General features: G+C 45.9%; 1 protein-coding gene and 1 long non-coding RNA gene across 7 annotated transcripts in view; one reads left to right on the top strand and one right to left on the bottom strand.

The window, feature by feature from the left end:
- Positions 1-16,553, bottom strand: part of abhd18 (abhydrolase domain containing 18) — a 116,739-nt gene that overhangs the window by 18,985 nt on the left and 81,201 nt on the right. For all 5 annotated transcript variants that reach the window (XM_038792419.1, XM_038792418.1, XM_038792417.1 and 2 more), the window contains one exon: positions 4,526-4,627. In XM_038792419.1, the coding sequence (XP_038648347.1) occupies positions 4,526-4,627 (102 nt within the window). The remainder of the gene's footprint in view (positions 1-4,525; positions 4,628-16,553) is intronic.
- Positions 1-16,553, top strand: part of LOC119963380 — a 58,453-nt gene that overhangs the window by 22,976 nt on the left and 18,924 nt on the right. The gene's annotated exons all lie outside the window — the stretch shown is intronic.

Below are 16,553 nucleotides of genomic sequence, written 5' to 3'. Positions count from 1 at the left end.
AAAAGAAGGTCTGGAGGGGGTTCCCTAGGTTGCCGGGATACACCCTGCTGGAGCGATTGCTACTTCCGGATGTGGAAGGGAGGGAAGAATTGGGGATATATCTGGGGGACAGAGTGGCGAGCGAGTGGTGAAGGTCACGAAGAAATGGGAAGGGGAGTAGGGAGGGGAGATCAATTGGGGAATATGGAGTGAGGCACTGCATAGGGTAAAGAGGACCACCTCCTGTGCAAGGATGAGCCTGATACAGTTTAAGGTGGTGCATAGGGTGCATATGACTTGGGTGAGAATGAGTGGGTTCTTTCAGGGGGTAGCAGATGAGTGCGAGGGGTGTGGGCGGGGGGCCAGCGAATCACATTCACATGTTTTGGGGTTGCGAAAAATTGGAAAGATTCCAGGCGGGAGTGTTTGAGGTCTTAGCCAGGGAAGTGTCTCCAGCTATAGCTCCTGGAAGCTCGAGTTTTAGAGCTGCAGCAGGGGTTGGGGACACTGTGGAGGATCCGTGAGGTAAAGAGTATCGAAGATAGTACCTATAAAGAGGTGGCCTGCAGGCTCAGACTCCGTAGGCAGGAAAGGAATGGGTGACCGCCAGATAGAGCAAGAGAGATAGGTAAGTAGTGCAGGAATCTCCTGTGCCATTCCCCTGCAAAACAAATATATTGTTTTGGATACGGTTCGGGGGAATGATCACTCAGTGGAAAGCAACAGCAGCCATACACGTTGCACCCACCACAGTTGGATCGGCTGCAGAGGGGAGGGGTAAAAAGTGTGGGAATGCAATAGTTATAGGGGACTCGATTGTCAAGGGAATAGACAGACATTTCTGTGGCTGCAAACGACACTCCAGGATGGTATGTTGCCTCCCTGGTGCTAGGGTCAAAGATGTCTCGGAGCGGGTAGAGGACATTCTGGAGGGGGAGGGTGAAAAGCCAGTAGTGGTGGTACACATCGGTACAAACAACATAGGTTAAAAAAAAAAAGGGATGAGGTTCTAAAAGCAGAATACAGGGAGATATGAGGAAGTTAAGAAATCAGACCTCCGAGGTAGTGATCTCAGGATTACTATCAGGGCATGTGCTAATCAGTCAGAGTAGAAATGACAGGATCTATCAGATAAATATGTGGCTGAAGAGATGGTGTCAGGGGGAGGCTTTCAGATTCCTGGGGCATTGGGATCAGTTCTGGGGGAGGTGGGACCTGCACAAATTGGACGGGTTACACCTGAGCAGGACTGAAACTGATGTCCTAGGGGGAGAAAGCAGGGTTAGGCTATTGAGTTGGACGATCAGCCATGATCCTGACGAATGGCAGAGCAGGCTTGAAGGGCCAAATGGCCTCCTCCCATCTTCTATGTTTCTATGGTTAGAATCGTAATGTGGTAATAGATATTTCAATACTTTTTTTTTCCCCCCCCAATAAAGTTATGGATCCACAGCATGTTACTTATCATATTTCTGTGACCCGTCATCTTAAATGATTCTAGCTTATGCACAGAGTCAAATCATATAATGAACCCATGATTTTAATCAGAACAATTTTCTTCAGTTTTTGCATTCACAGTAAACAGCATTTCTCAGAATTCCCTCCAAATTAAACTAAAAATATGGCAGCAAACAGAAGCAATATGGCCCAGAGTTAATGCCACAGTCTTGTACCACTGGATTATGCAAATGAAGTCACATAGGATGTTCACTGTACCAGGAAAACCCACAGTCGGCAAAATGATTCCAGCTAAACTACAAACTGGATCTAATATAGGAAATATATATACATACAGAAAGCTAATGGACTATTAGACAAAAACATGAACAACTTATGATCTTAGAATGTCCCAAAGTATTTCTGGAAGTATAATCACTGTTGTAATTCAGAGATGTGCAGCAACCAATATACATTAAGATCCCACAAACTGCAATGAGATTAGTGAATCTATTGTGTTGCTTAGTGATGTTGGTTGAGGGATAAGCATTGACCAGACAAATTCACTTTCTGCACTTCAAATAGTTCTAGGAAATATTTGATAACTGCCTGATTGTGTAGATGAGGCTCCAGTTTAAGCTCTCATTTCTTTGTACCGCACTAATGTGTCAGCCTAGATGATGTCCTCAAGTTTCTACAATGGAGCTGGAATCTTGACCTTTTAACTCCAGGTCAGGGTTGCTCCCACTGAGCCAAAGCTGACATTTCTAGTCATAATTCACTGTTTACTTTCAATGGTTTCCATTACCAAAATAATTTGTAAGTCAAACATGTACAGGATATACCTCTACACCGAAAGAGCTCGAACTGCACTAACACTGATGATAAATAGTTACATTTAGTAAATCAGTATACAACAGCTGAACAAATCCCTTCTACCTCCGAAGTAGAAGACATGTTTGTTTGAAAGGCATCAACATATACTACTTAATAGGACAGAAATTATATTTCCATCATTTTCAGTCGATGGGGTTGTGAATAAAATTCTCAGCTTTCTGGAACAACATTTACTAGATCAAATAAAAAGGCTTTTGGAATATCTGTTTGGTATAACATCCCCTGAATGGTCGTGAAGATTCAGACATTAGGCTCTGCTTCTTTATGGAGTTGAACACGGCAAAAGACAACCTGACCACATTAGGAGTTCATCCATCTCTCAATCCTGGTTCAATACTCTCCAAAGTTAGTGACAACTCTCCTTAAAGTATTTATTTCTTGGCTCTCAGGCTCCAAGGTAAGAGGCAGTATAGCTCAAATACTTCAATTCAAAATATATTGGCCTGAGTAAATTTATTATCAAACAATTTTATGATACAATGCAGGAATGATAAAATATTTCAAGCAAAATAATGAATCTGCTTTTATATAGTGCGTTATCAATCCAAAGAGCTACAAAAAATGCGTTTTGAAGTTGAACAATTCATTTGGAAAAAGGCACAGCAACCATTTTGTGCACAGCATGGTCTCATACACAATATATATTATACTGAGTGCAAAAACAAGCTATCTGGCCCAATTGGTCCATGCTCAAGTCTCTCACAAACCTCCTCCCATTCTTCATCATCTAAACCTATCAGCATAACCTTCCATTCCTTTCTCTCGCTTGTGCCAGGTCACAACAATTCACTGCATAAAGAATTTTCTCCTCATATTGCCCTAGATTTTATTTTGCAAATTACCTTAAATCTGGGGTCTCTATCTACTGACCATTCTGCCTCTGGAAACAGTTTCTCCATCAAAATCTTTCATGATTTCTCTTCACAACAGTCAGGAAAGGTACAGAAGCTTGCTTTCACTTCCAAGTGCTTTTACAAGCGTGAACAGTATAGTACAAGGATAAATTATTTGAAGCATTTTTCCAAAATCACTTATATGATTAGAGCTATCAAAGTATTTCTGCTTCACTAGCAAATGCCACCTGATACTCCTTTGTGCGGCACAAGGGCCAAAAGCACACCTTAAAAGAATACTCTTGCACATTTTTTTGAACCATTGCTATTCAGCATCAGATATGGGATAACAGCTAGTCTGAAGTTGTGGAGCTTCCCTTAATTGGCAACTTCAGTAGCAAAGTGTCCAACAATATAAAAGCTACAAGTGTTCAAGCAAACAACACAAAATACACAGAACATTACACAAATTAACTACTCCCAATGGCTCAATAAATGTATTCATTATGAAATATATAAAATTAATCTGACATGATACTGGCAGGTAGCTCAATAGTTGGATGGCATATCTCATGCCTTTTAAAAATGTTACACATGTTGGCGGAGAGTGTTCAGATGAATGGCAAGTGGCGGAAATCTCAAACGATTGATCTACCCATTACTTTTCAGTACCAAAAGCCGTTAATTGCTTCACTGGTTGAGAGATTTCACGGTGACATACAAGGTGGATGGAAAAGAATATTTTTTGTATTGGAAGTTAGTATTCAGTACTAAAAGGGCAGCACGATGGCACAGTGGTTAGCACTGCTGCCTCACGGCACCAAGGACTGGGGCTCGATCCCGGTCCCTGTGGAGTTTGCACAGTCTCCCTGTGTCTATGTGGATCTCATCCCCACAGTCCAAAAAGATGTGCAGGGTAGCTGAATTGGCCATGCTAAATTACCCTCAATTGGGGAAAAAAAATATTCAGTATTAAATTAAACCAAGGTGATACCGTTAACAAAATGGCCACATAATTATATAAAATAGGCATTTCTGATGTTGGAAAGAGAGACCCAAATTACTGGACTCTGACAAAGGGTCATCTGGACTTGAATCGTTAGCTCTATTCTCTCCCTACAGATGCTGCCAGACCTGCTGAGATTTTCCAGCATTTTCTCTTTGGACCCAAATTACTTGTGACTTTAGTTTCAATGAAACATCAGAGAATCAGATTTCAAGGGGCTGTATCATTCTAGAATCTTAGTCCTCAGATGACATGCCACCATGGAAAATCTTTGAAAGCAGTTTATGTAATTTGAAATAACACAATGATACAAGGGCAACAAGCATATTCAGTGAATCAATATGTAGCACTTGTCAAACTAAAACAAACTTACTCCACAGTACTCTAGCAGTCTGATAATTTCTTCTTCATAAACAGTTTCCGCAGCATACTGCTTTTCCAGCTCTCTCCAATTCACAGCTTTGCTTAAAACGCCCTGTGAATAGCATCAATATTAAGATAAAACAATACATGCTTAATACTTTAGAGGGCTGAAGCTCCATATTTGTACTTCAACAAAGCAATTTCCATTGTTTTCAGACCAGAGATTTGCCTATTTACCATATGCATGATATGCAAAATTCAGCATTATACCATCAAACATAAAAGTACACCTTTTGGGTTGAGAAATGTAAGTAGTTCGCGACAAATATATAACATTTGTTTGAAATGATCTTGGAAGAAAAACCACTAGCGTAAAATTACAAGGCTACCAATTTGTCTGTCTTGCAGATTTTCTTTCTGAAGAAGTTTAAAGGAATTCAAACTGTGGAAGTTTTTCTGCCAGTCATATGTCAATCCTTTGCTCTAGAGTAATTCAAGCGCAATCCCATTGCCTTGCTTTCTTCAAGCTTCCTCTGCTTCAAATACTGATCCAGGTTTTTAAAAATAAATGTAAAATACCCAATTCTATTTTTCCAATTAAGGGGCAATTTAGCATGGTCAATCCACCGACCGTGCACATCTTTGGGTTGTGGGGGCGTGAGACCCTCTCAGACATGGGGAGAATGTGCAAACTCCACACAGACGGTAACCCAGGGCCGGGATCGAACCCTGGTCCTCAGCGCCGTGAGGCAGCAGTGCTAACCACTGCACTACCGTGCTGCCTTTGTTTCATTAATAAATCAATTCCTCAAGAAGTCTTTCATAGTCCTCTTTGATGTTAACCAAACCTCCCACTTCTGTGCTATCAGCAAATCGCAATGTTATGCCCCAAAGCTCAAATCCAAATCAACTTTATATGCTGAAAACTAAAATGAATTCCATTGTGTGGCGAAGATCTGGTTCATGGTTCATGTGGTCGACAATATATTTTTAGTTGTAGGAATTGAAGCTTGATTGTAGAAAAATAGGTAAGTGCAATTAAAGAAAGCTTGGAACCTCTTACACTTGGTTGGGGCCATGTTGCCTTGAGAGTTGATAGTTGTTCAGTGAAGGCAGAATAGAAGAAAGATATAGCTATAAACAGCAGGTGGGCTTACTTAACCAAACAGCTTGGGATGTGATGTCTGGAATGGAAGTCCAAAGAGGTGCTTTTGATTTAGGAGGTATTCAATAAAACAGAGAGGTTGCAAAAACCATTTATTTCATCAGATGTCCAGACACCACCATCACCACTTCTGGTTATATCCTGCCTCACAGCAACAGTAGCATTCGGTCAGAAGGGAGTTGTCCTGAGAGTTCTCATGATCATTTCTGGAACCCTTGAAATCTGATGGCATTAGGTCAAACAAGGGCAAGGAAACTTTTTGCTCGTTACCAGCTATCACCGCCCCCTTAACTGATGAATCAGTACTCCTCCATATTGAACACCACTTAGAGGAAGCAATGAGGGTGGCTAGGGCAGAGAGTATATTCTGGGTCGGGGGCTGGTGATCAGGGAACCAAGAGGAGGGAAACACATACTTTACCTCATCCTCACCAACTGATCAGATAGTAGGCAGATTATGATAGTATTGGTAGTAATGCAAACACGCAGGCTTTGTGGAGAAGCCCTGTTTTCACACTGAAGATACCACCCTTCGCATTGAGGACCCATTACCATGCTAAATGGGATAAATTTCAAAAAGATTGAGCAACTCAAAACTGGCATCCATGAGGCACGGTGGGCCATCAGCAACAATCTAGAAGTTCATGGCCCAGCACATCCCCAACTTTACCATTACTATCAAGGTGGGAGATCAACCCTGGTTCAATCAAGAGTTCAGGAAGGCATGCCAAGATCAGCACCAGACCTAAAAATGAGGTGTCAACATTTTTAATCTACAACACAGGCCTACTTAACATGTCAAATGCTCGGTCTGTTAGGACAATACGGTGACACAGTGGTTAGCACAGCTGCCTCATGGCGCCGAGATCCCAGGTTCGTTCCCAGCTCCGAGTTTGGAGTTTGCACGTTCGCCCAGTGTTTGGGTGGGTTTTGCCCCCACAACCCAAAGATGTGCAGGGTAGGTGGATTGGCCACGCTAAATTGCCCTTTAATTGGAAAAAATTAATTGGGTATTAAAGAAAATGCTCTGTCTCTTGCATGCTGCTTTCACAAAGTTTTTCCTGGAACCAATGGATCAGATCCAAGCTCTGCAGTTCTGCCATATCCAATTGTGAATGATAGTGGACAATTAAACAACTAACTGAAGTAGGGAGGCTCCACAACTATCCCCATTCTCAATGATGGGGAGCCCAGCACATCAGTGCAAAAGACAAGGCTGAAGCATTTGCAACAATCTTCAGCCAGAAGTGCCGACTGGATGATCTATCTCAGCCTCCTCCCGTGGACCCCAGCATCACAGACGCCAGCCTTCAGCCAATTCGATTCACTCCCATGTAATAAAGAAAAGGTAATGGTACTAGATTGTAGTGACCAGAACATGATTGAATTTCACTTTCGGTATGAGGTGTTTTTAAAATAAATAAAAAGGCAATTATAAGAATATGAGAGTAGAGCTGGTTAAAATTAAATAATTGTGAAGGGATAGGTCAATAGAAATGCAGTAGAAAATATTTAAGGAGATATTTCAGAATACACAGAGTAGATACATTCCAACAAATAAGAAAAAGTCCAAGGCATGGACACACCATCCACAGCATGGTTAACAAGAAAGGTTAAAGATAGTATCAAATTTAAAGAAAAGCATAATCTTGTGCAAAGCTGGAAGGTCATACTACCCCAAAAAACTTGCTCATTCTCGCTGCCGTCACGTGTGCCCTTAAAATTGAATTAGACTGAGCCTGGCACATGATGAGGAGGAATTAACTCTGCCCAGGACCTCTGCCCACAGACCCGCTTCCAACTCCTCACCTAGCTCCTCCTTCCACTTGCCCCTGAGCTCCTCCACTGGGGTTTCCTCCGCCTCCTGTAGATCCTGGTAGATATCTGACACCTTCCCCTCCCCCACCTAGGTGCCAGAGACCACCCTGTCCTGTATCCTCAGTGGCGGCAGCGTCGGAAAGGCCACGACCTATTTTTTCAGGAAGACTCATACTTGCAGATATTTAAAGGCGTTGCCTGGCGGCAGATTAAATTTATCCTAGCGCCTTCAAACTGGGAAAGCTTCCGTCTATGAACAGATCTCCCATCCTTCTGACGCCTGCCCTCTGCCAGCTCTGGAACCCACAATCCATTTTACCCGGGACAAACCTGTGGTTGTTGCATAATCAGGGTTCAGATCGACGATTCCTCCACCTTCTTGTACCTCCTCCACTGTCCCCAGATCCGCAGTGTCACCACCACCACTGGACTTGTGGAGTAACGGGTCGGCGAGAACGGCAAAGGAGCCATTACCAAAGCTCCCAGACTAGTACATTTACATGACGCCACCTCCAGCTGCTCCCACGCCCATGCCACCCCCCCAGTAGCCCACTTCCTGATCATAGCTATACTGGCCGCCCAGTAGTAGTTGCGAAAGTTCGGCGGCAGCACCAGCCACCCCCCCCCAGACTGCGCTCCAACAGCGATCTCCTTACTCGCGGAGTCCTATTCGCCCACACAAAGCCTGTAATGATCCTACTCACCCGCTTTAAAAAGGCCTTAGGGATGAAGATGTGGAGGCACTGAGAGACAAACAAAAGGGGACAGTCATTTTCACGGTCTGCACCCTCCCTGCCAGTGACAGCGGGAGCATGTCCCACCTTTTAAAGTCCCCTTCCATTTCCTCCACCAACCAGGTCAGGTTGAGCCGATGCAGGGCATCCCATTTCCTGGCCACCTGTATATCCAGGTAACAAAAACTTTTCTCTACCATCCGGAGGGGCAGCTCTTTCAGTCTCTCCTCCTGCCCCTTGGCCTGGAGCACAAACAACTCGCTCTTTCCAATGTTCAGTTTGTACCCTGAAAAGCTACCAAAATCCTTCAGGATCCACAGAACCTCCCCCATCCCCTCCGCAGGGTCTGAAATGTACAGGAACAAATCATCCGCGTATAGCGAAACCCAATGTTCCATCCCTCAATCCCCCCCCCCTCCCCCCCCCTCCCCGAACTAGCCAGTTCCTCGAGGCTCTCAGCGCCATAGCTAGTGGTTCTATGTGGTACCAGTGGCGCCTGGTACAGCCATTTCACCCAGCCAATAAAGCCCTCACCAAACCCGAACCTCCCATAGAGTTTCCCACAGGTACTCCCACTCCACCTGGTCAAAGGCTTTCTCTGCATCCATCGCTGTTACCACCTCCGCCTCCCCTCCCTCTGAGGGCATCATAATAATATTCAAAAGTCTCCGGTCATTGGTATCGAGTTGTCTGCCTTTAACTAACCCAGTCTGGTCTTCCTCTATCACCCCTGGGATGCAATTCTCAATTCTTGTGGCCAGAATCTTAGCTAGCCGCTCCCTCAGTAGCCCCACCTCGGGGGCCTCCGCGTATCTCCTATCCACTGGGAGTATCTCCTCCACCAGTCTCTCCCTCTCCACTCTTTCTCTCTTTTCCCTATGGGATCGAATTGAGAGGGGTTCCCCCTGACAAATGACTTCAGAGCCTCCCAGACCGTTGCCGCTGCTACCTCACCCGTATTGTTCATTTCCAGGTAATCCTGGATGTTCCTGCTAATCCGCCCGCAAACCTCTTCGTCCGCCAGCAGCCCCACATCCAGTCTCCAGAGTGGGCGCTGTCCTCTCTCCTCACTAAGTGCGGGGCATGGTCAGAGACTGACTGCTGAGTATTCTGTCTCCGCCTTATGAATGTGGGAGAAAAAAAAAGAGAACTCCTTCACTCACAGCCGCGCGAACCTCCAGGGATCCCCCCCCACCCCGGACTTCGACCAGTCCAGCTCGGGGTCAATGACTGTGTTAAAGTCTCACCCCATGATCAGGTGGTGTGACTCTAAGTCCAGGATTTTGCCGAGCATGCCTCTCATAAATTCCACATCATACCAATTCGGAGCGTAGACGTTCACAATCACCCCCCGGACGCCCTCCCACTTTCCACTCACCATTATATACCTGCCCCCCTTATCTGCCACAATTCTCCCAGACTCGAATGCCACACCCTTACTGATCAGAATTGCTACCCCCCCTGGTCTTCGAATCCAGCCCTGAATAGAATATCTGGCCTACCTATCCCTTTCTCAATCTCGTGTGATCTGCGAGCTTTAAATGAGTCTCCTGAAGCATTGCTACGTCTGCCTTTAAGCCCTTCAGATGCGTGAACATGCACGCTCTTTTGACCGGCCCATTCCACGTAATCAACCTGGGGGGGGGGGGGGGGCTAACCTCCCACCCCACCGACTAGCAATCGCCCTTTTTTGACCAACCCCTTCGCTTCCTCGAGTGCCCCCACAGAGAGCGACCGCCTCTGACCCTCAATTGGTACCCCAAAATTGATACCTCCTCTGTCAGCAAAGCAGCACCCCCCCCCCCCCCCCCCCAACCCAAAAACCCCAGCCAAGCACTTGCTCACCCCCCCACTATGCTCCCGAGAGTCAGCTGACCCATGCTGACCCCGGCAGCTCCCACCCCTGGCGCCAATCAGACTGTCACCTCATTGTCCGGACCGCTCTCCCCACATGAATAAACCAATTAAACTACCTCTCCAGCCCCAGTGAGTAAAAATAGTAATACGAAACGAAAAATAAACAGAAGACACTAACATTGCCCCGTGAGGAGACACTTGTTGAACCAAGGCTCCAACTTCCTGAAAAATCGCACTAAGTACTGGGCCCCCTCCCCCCTCCGAATCTCAACTTTGCTGAAAACACTGCACCCTCCAGCCACCACCACAGCCCTTACACGCACCCAACGTTGTATACAATCATATATTAGAAACGGTACCGTGTTACCCAGCCCAACCGCCGCATTCCACCAAAGCGTAACTGTCCTTTAATTTGAGTCCAGCTCTTCTTGTTTGACGAATGACCACACTAGGCAGCACGGTAGCATTGTAGATGGCACAATTGCTTCACAGCTCCAGGGTCTCAAGTTCGATTCCGGCTTGGGTCACTGTCTGTGCGGAGTCTGCACATCCTCCCAGTGTGTGCGTGGGTTTCCTCCGGGTGCTCCAGTTTCCTCCCACAGTCCAAAGATGTGCAGGTTAGGTGGATTGGCCATGATAAATTGCCCTTAGTATCCAAAATTGCCCTTAGTGTTGGGTGGGGTTACTGGGTTATGGGGATAGGGTGGAGATGTTGACCTTGGGTAGGGTGCTCTTTCCAGGAGCTGGTGCAGACTCGTTGGGCCGAATGGCCTCCTTCTGCACTGTAAATTCTATGATAAATTCTATGAAAACCTCGTCCGGTGTCTCAAAATAGTGATGCCGTTCCTTGTACGTGACCCATAGCCTCGCTGGGTGTAGCATCCCAAATGTCACCCCCTATCAGTGTTTCCAGCACCGTGGACACAAATGCTCCCGCATCCAACCCCTCCACACCTTCGGGGAGGCCGAAAATTCTCAAGTTCGGTCTCCTGGACCAGTTTTCTAGGTCCTCCAGCCTCTCCTGCCACTTTTTGTGGAGGTAATCCGGCGCCTCCACCTTTTGGGCCAATACGACCAACTCGTCCTCATGGTCAGATGGCTTTTTCTCCATCTCCTTAATCACTTTCCCTTGTGTCGCCTGAGTTGCGATCGTTTGGTCTATTGATGCCTTCATCGGGACCAGCACGTCCTTTTTAAGATCAGCAAAGCAGCTCCTAAGGAACTCCTGTTGCTCCTGTGCCCACTGCGTCCATGCATCCTGGTCTATACCGGCCGCCATGCGGTGCCTCGGCGCCCGCTCCACACGCTTCTGTCTGTTGGGACTTAAACCCTTCATCCGGCCACTCCTGGTCCAGCTATCCGTACAACAGAGAGGGAATCCTTTTGGCAGTGTTCACTTCACCAATCTGCTCCAAAAGGTCCGTGAAAACTCCTGAAAAACGGTCCAAGTGTCCGTTCCAGACGGGAGCTGCCGAATGCGCGCCCTTCTCCTCCATGGCCGCCACCGGAAGTCTGGTCACCGCTTCTTCAATGGCCTTTGCGAGATCTTTTCGCAGTTGTTCCCTCTGCTGCTGTAATTCAGCTTTAATAAAAGCCATCAAGTCAGTTCGAAGCCTGTAAGCTCGCCCTTCCCCCGCCTTAATGCTGGAAGAGGCTTTTGTCTTTGCTGTAGCTCCAGCCAAATCTCACTGTTTCTGCCGGGTCTGGTAACCAAGAGACAGACCATTCCTGGGGGAAAGTACTCTTCCAACATTCACCGACATCTTTTCATCAAAATTCCACCCCGTTGTTGATTAAAAAGAGCTCTTTTCTGTAACCTTGGGCAGGAGCTGCCTTGTGTGTGACCACTTACTCCATGGTCCACACTGGAAGTCCCAAGTAGGCTTACATTAACACTGCAATGAAGTTACTGTGAAAATACCCTAGTCACCACATTACGGCACCTGTTCGGGTACACCGAGGGAGAATTCAGAATATCCAATTCACCTAACAAGCACGTCTTTCGGGACTTGTGGGAGGAAACTGGAGCACCAGAGTAAACCCATGCAGACACGGGGAGAACGTGCAGATTCGGCACAGACAGTGACCCTAGCCGGGAATCGAACCCAGGTTCCTGGGACTGTGAAACAAAAGTGCTAACCATTGTACTACCGTGCTGTTTGAGGGCGGGGACTGAATATTTTTCTTTGCTTAGCCATTTTGGGTGGGCTTGGTTGCTTTCTATGGAACTGTTGGATAATCCCTCTTGGTGGAAATGGCTGACTCTGGACTCTATTGAAGGGGAAGGGCAGGAGACCCCCAATTGGTTTCGTCAGGAATGTCAGTGGATTGAATGGCCCAGTGAAAAAGGTCGAGGATATTTGCTCACCTTAAAAGTTTGAATGCTGATGTGGTGTTTTTGCAGCAGATTCATTTGTGGGTCAGAGACCAGACAAAGCTGCGGAAGGGGTGGGTGGGACAGGTTTTTCCATTCGGGTTTGATGGCAGAGCCTGGGGCATAGCAAGTTTAATCAATAAAAAGATCAAATTCCTGCTGCTCAGGTCTCGGTGGATCCCAATCTTAGACATGTTATTATTTGTGGGTCTCTAGTGAGCACCTTTGTGGTCCTGATTAATGACAACGCTCCAAACTTGGACAATAAGATTTTTATTAATAAACTGCCAGCCTCCATCCCTGATTTGCATTTGCATCAGTTAATCTGGAGGGGTGACTTAAAATGTGTTCTGGATCCCAGGAGGATCAACCCATGTCCAAATCTCTGACTCCATCAGGGGTGGCAACGGTATTGTTGGTTTTCATGGAGTAGATGGGGGTGAGGGGCTGGGGCAGATCCGTGGTGGTTTTTGCACCCAGGAAGATTTTTCCTTTTTCTCCCATGTCCAGCAGATATATTCACGTATTGACTTTTTTGTGGTAGATAGGTCTCTCCTTCCTTTGGTGGAGAGACAGGGGTACTCAGCGATTGTGATTTCAGAACATGCCCCACATCTTGTGGATTTGGCACTAGTGGCATTGGTCAGTCCCAATGTCCACCATGGAGATTTGATACAGCATTATTTGCGGACAAAAGACTTTGCGAACGCATGTCCACCACCATTGGTGAATATATTAAATTTAATAAACGTTTCCTAAAACCGTCTATGTTTTGGGAAGTCCTTAAGGTGGTTATCAGGGGGAGATAATTACCTACAAAGCACACATGGAAATGACTGCAAGGGTGGAACACAAAGGCTGGTCCTCGGCAGAGAGTTCGAAGAATTTTCTGGATGGGTTATCCATCCGAGTGGTGGAGAGGGAGAGGCGGGAAGAGTTAGAATCCCCGTTGGACTCAGAAAATTCTGAAATATATTGTGTTGATGCAGGCGGGTAAAGCGTCTGGTCCTGATGGCATCCCCATTACGTTTTATACGTAGGTTGCAGAACAGGAAGCAGTGAGTAGGCACAAATGGGCTTTCAGATTGGCAAGATGTAACAAGTGGTGTGCCACAGGGATCAATGCTGGGACATCGGTTTACAAATTATATAAATGACACGGATGAAGGGATGGCTGGGATGGTTGCCAAATTTGCTGCTGACACAAAGACAGGTAGGAAAGTAAACTGTGAAGAGGACATAATAAGACTGCAAAAATACTATGTTGAGCGAGTGGGCAAAGATCTGGCAAATGGAATATAATGAAACATACCAGATCCGAAGGGGTCTTGACAGGGTGGATGTGGACAGGATGTTTCCTCTTGTGGGGGAATCCAGAACTAGGGGGTCACTGTTTAAAAAAATAAGGGGTCGCCCATTTAAGAGTAATGAGGTGAACCGTTTTCTTTCAGAGGATCGCGTCTTTGGATATCTCTTCTGAAAATGGCAGTAGAAGCAGAGTGGTGAATATTTTTAAGGCAGAGCTGAATAGATTTTTGGTAAAGGAGTGAGAGGTTATCGGGGGTAGGCCGAATGCAAATAGGAGGTTACTATCAGATCAGCCATAATCTTATTAAATGGTGACGCAGGCTCAGAATGGTCTACTACTATTCCTTGTCCATATAGTCATATCTGTGCCAGACAAGTGCCAGGAAATGGCCATCATCAACAGACGGGAATCCAACCATCTCTTTGATTTCAAAGGCATTGCCATCATTGAATTCTCCACCATCACCATCCTAGGGTGGTGACCATTGACCAGAAACTGAACCTGACTAGCCATACAAGTACATCGGGCAACAAGAGGAGGTCAGAGGTTGGGAATTCTGGAGGGAATAACTAACCTACTGACTCCCCAATTCTGTCCACCACCTACAACTTACAAGTCAGGAGTGTGATTGCATACTTTCCACTTGCCTGGATGAGTGCAGCTCCAACCACACTCGAGAAGCTTGACATGATTCAGGATACCGCAGACTGCTTGACTGACACTTCACCCACCACCTTCAACATCCACTCCCTCCACTACCAACAATGGCAGCAGTGTCTACCATCTAGAACATGCAATGCATCAACTCACCAAGGTTCCTTTGACAGCACATTGAAAACCTCTGACCTCTACCACCCAGAAGGACAAGGGGAGCAAATGCATAGACACACCATCAACTGCAGATTCCCCTCCAAGCTACACACCATTCTCAATTTCAACTATATCACCATAACGCTGTTGCTGGCTCAAAATTCTGGAACTCCCTCCTTAGCAGCACAGTAGGTGTATCTACAGTTTATGGATTACAGTAGTTCAAGAAGGCAGCTCATCACCACATTCTCAAGGGCATTTTGGGATGGGCAGTAAAATGCTGGCCTAGCCAGTGATGCCCACATCCTACGAAAGGATAAACAAATGATCAAAGAAGAAAATGCATCGTGGATAGTGAGCATTTGCAGTAGTGGCGGTGCCAGGTGATCTGACAATGAATGGCCCATCCAATTGTGTTCAAGTCAGCAAAAATGGGGGCTGGAACAGGGGAACCACCTGGATGGGAGACAGCAAATGTTTTAATGGAGACAAGGGAATCAAAAGTGGAGACAAGAGTGCTATTGAGTAGGTTGACATCTGCAAATATAAGACACCCAAAAGCTACACAGTTGGAAGTCTGAAATTGCTGTTGTAAGTGACTCGGGAAAGATCTTTTTCCAGAGGTTGACTCAGAGGAAGCAGGGTTGGAAGGGGGACGGCATGTTGAGTGATGAGGAATATGAGAAAAGATCAGAGGTGGCCTATTCTGTGATTCAACTGATGGGAAGAGAGAAGCCAAGCGACATGACAAGGCTAAGAAGTTCGAGAATGGGTAGGAGAGTTTGTGCGGTGGAAAAGATTAAAGGACAGGAAACTCAAAATAGGGAGAAAACTAAATCAAGATGAAGGTTAAAATCACTCAGGAGAAGTCACTCAAGTGCAGAGGCTAACGGAGGAAAGTAGAAAAAGTATATTTGGTGAGCAACTTAGCAAGGAGCTTGGGTAGGCGGCAGAGAGTGTGGTTTGTAAGAGAGGGGAGAGGGATGGATCAAAGTGAAGTTCTCAGAGGAGAAGAATGTGCCAGAGGAATAATAGGTACACTGGATAGGAGTGTCAGTGTCATGATGTGCAGGCCCAAGGGCATTATAATTTCTTTAAAATTTGTATTATTGTTATTGTTTTGAAAAAGGACACAGAAAGTTGGCCATGCTCAAGGAAGTTTCTAAAAGGTGAATTACAATGAATGTGATGTGGCCACATTCTTGTGGAACATCACATGTGCCTTTGTCAGGACTTACCCAAAACCAGCAAGCACAATAAAGCCTCAGACTTCATCTTTCAGACTAGCCAGTAACAAAGGAGAACTCAAAAAACCGATTATGCCCAAGGGATATGCTAAGGACCCCCATCTGTCTGCATTGTACGTCAATGGTTTGTTTTCGAAAGATAATTTATTGGAGGTATTTCCAAATATATACAAAAACAGAAAGACTAGAGTCAACAATGTAATATCATATCAAACACCAAGAATATACAATCCCTCCTATCACACCCTTTTTGTTTAATGAACCCAATATAACCCTCGACCCCTCCTTCCCAAGAAAAGAAAAAATTAAAAGAGAAAAAATTCAAGCCCCCCCTCCTGACGTTTTATTAAGCTTTAAAGAAGTCGATGAACAACTTCCACCTCTTGGAGAACCCCTCGTCCATCCTCTTATGGCAAACTTACATTTTTTCTAAGGGGAGGAATTCCGCCAGGACATTCACCCATGTCCCTACCCTTGGCGATTCTGAATCCCACCAACTCAGAAAGATCCTCCTCCCAGGTTAGCAGGGAGTCAAAGGCCACTGTACCAGCTTTCTTCCGCAGCATGGCAGCCAAAAATTGTTACCCACGGGCTCGGTATTACCTCCACTCCCAAAACCTTTGGACAGTACTTTGGTAATCTCCCCCCCCCTCCACCGGAACCCCAACAGCCTCAGACCTGCCCAGAACACGTGGGTATGGTTCGCCAGGATCCCAGCACACTG

This window comes from Scyliorhinus canicula, chromosome 3, assembly GCF_902713615.1.
Source record: "Scyliorhinus canicula chromosome 3, sScyCan1.1, whole genome shotgun sequence".
NCBI classification, from domain to species: domain Eukaryota; kingdom Metazoa; phylum Chordata; class Chondrichthyes; order Carcharhiniformes; family Scyliorhinidae; genus Scyliorhinus; species Scyliorhinus canicula.
The sequence above is the reverse complement of the archived record's forward strand: the minus strand, read 5'-3'. Positions and strand labels throughout refer to the sequence as shown.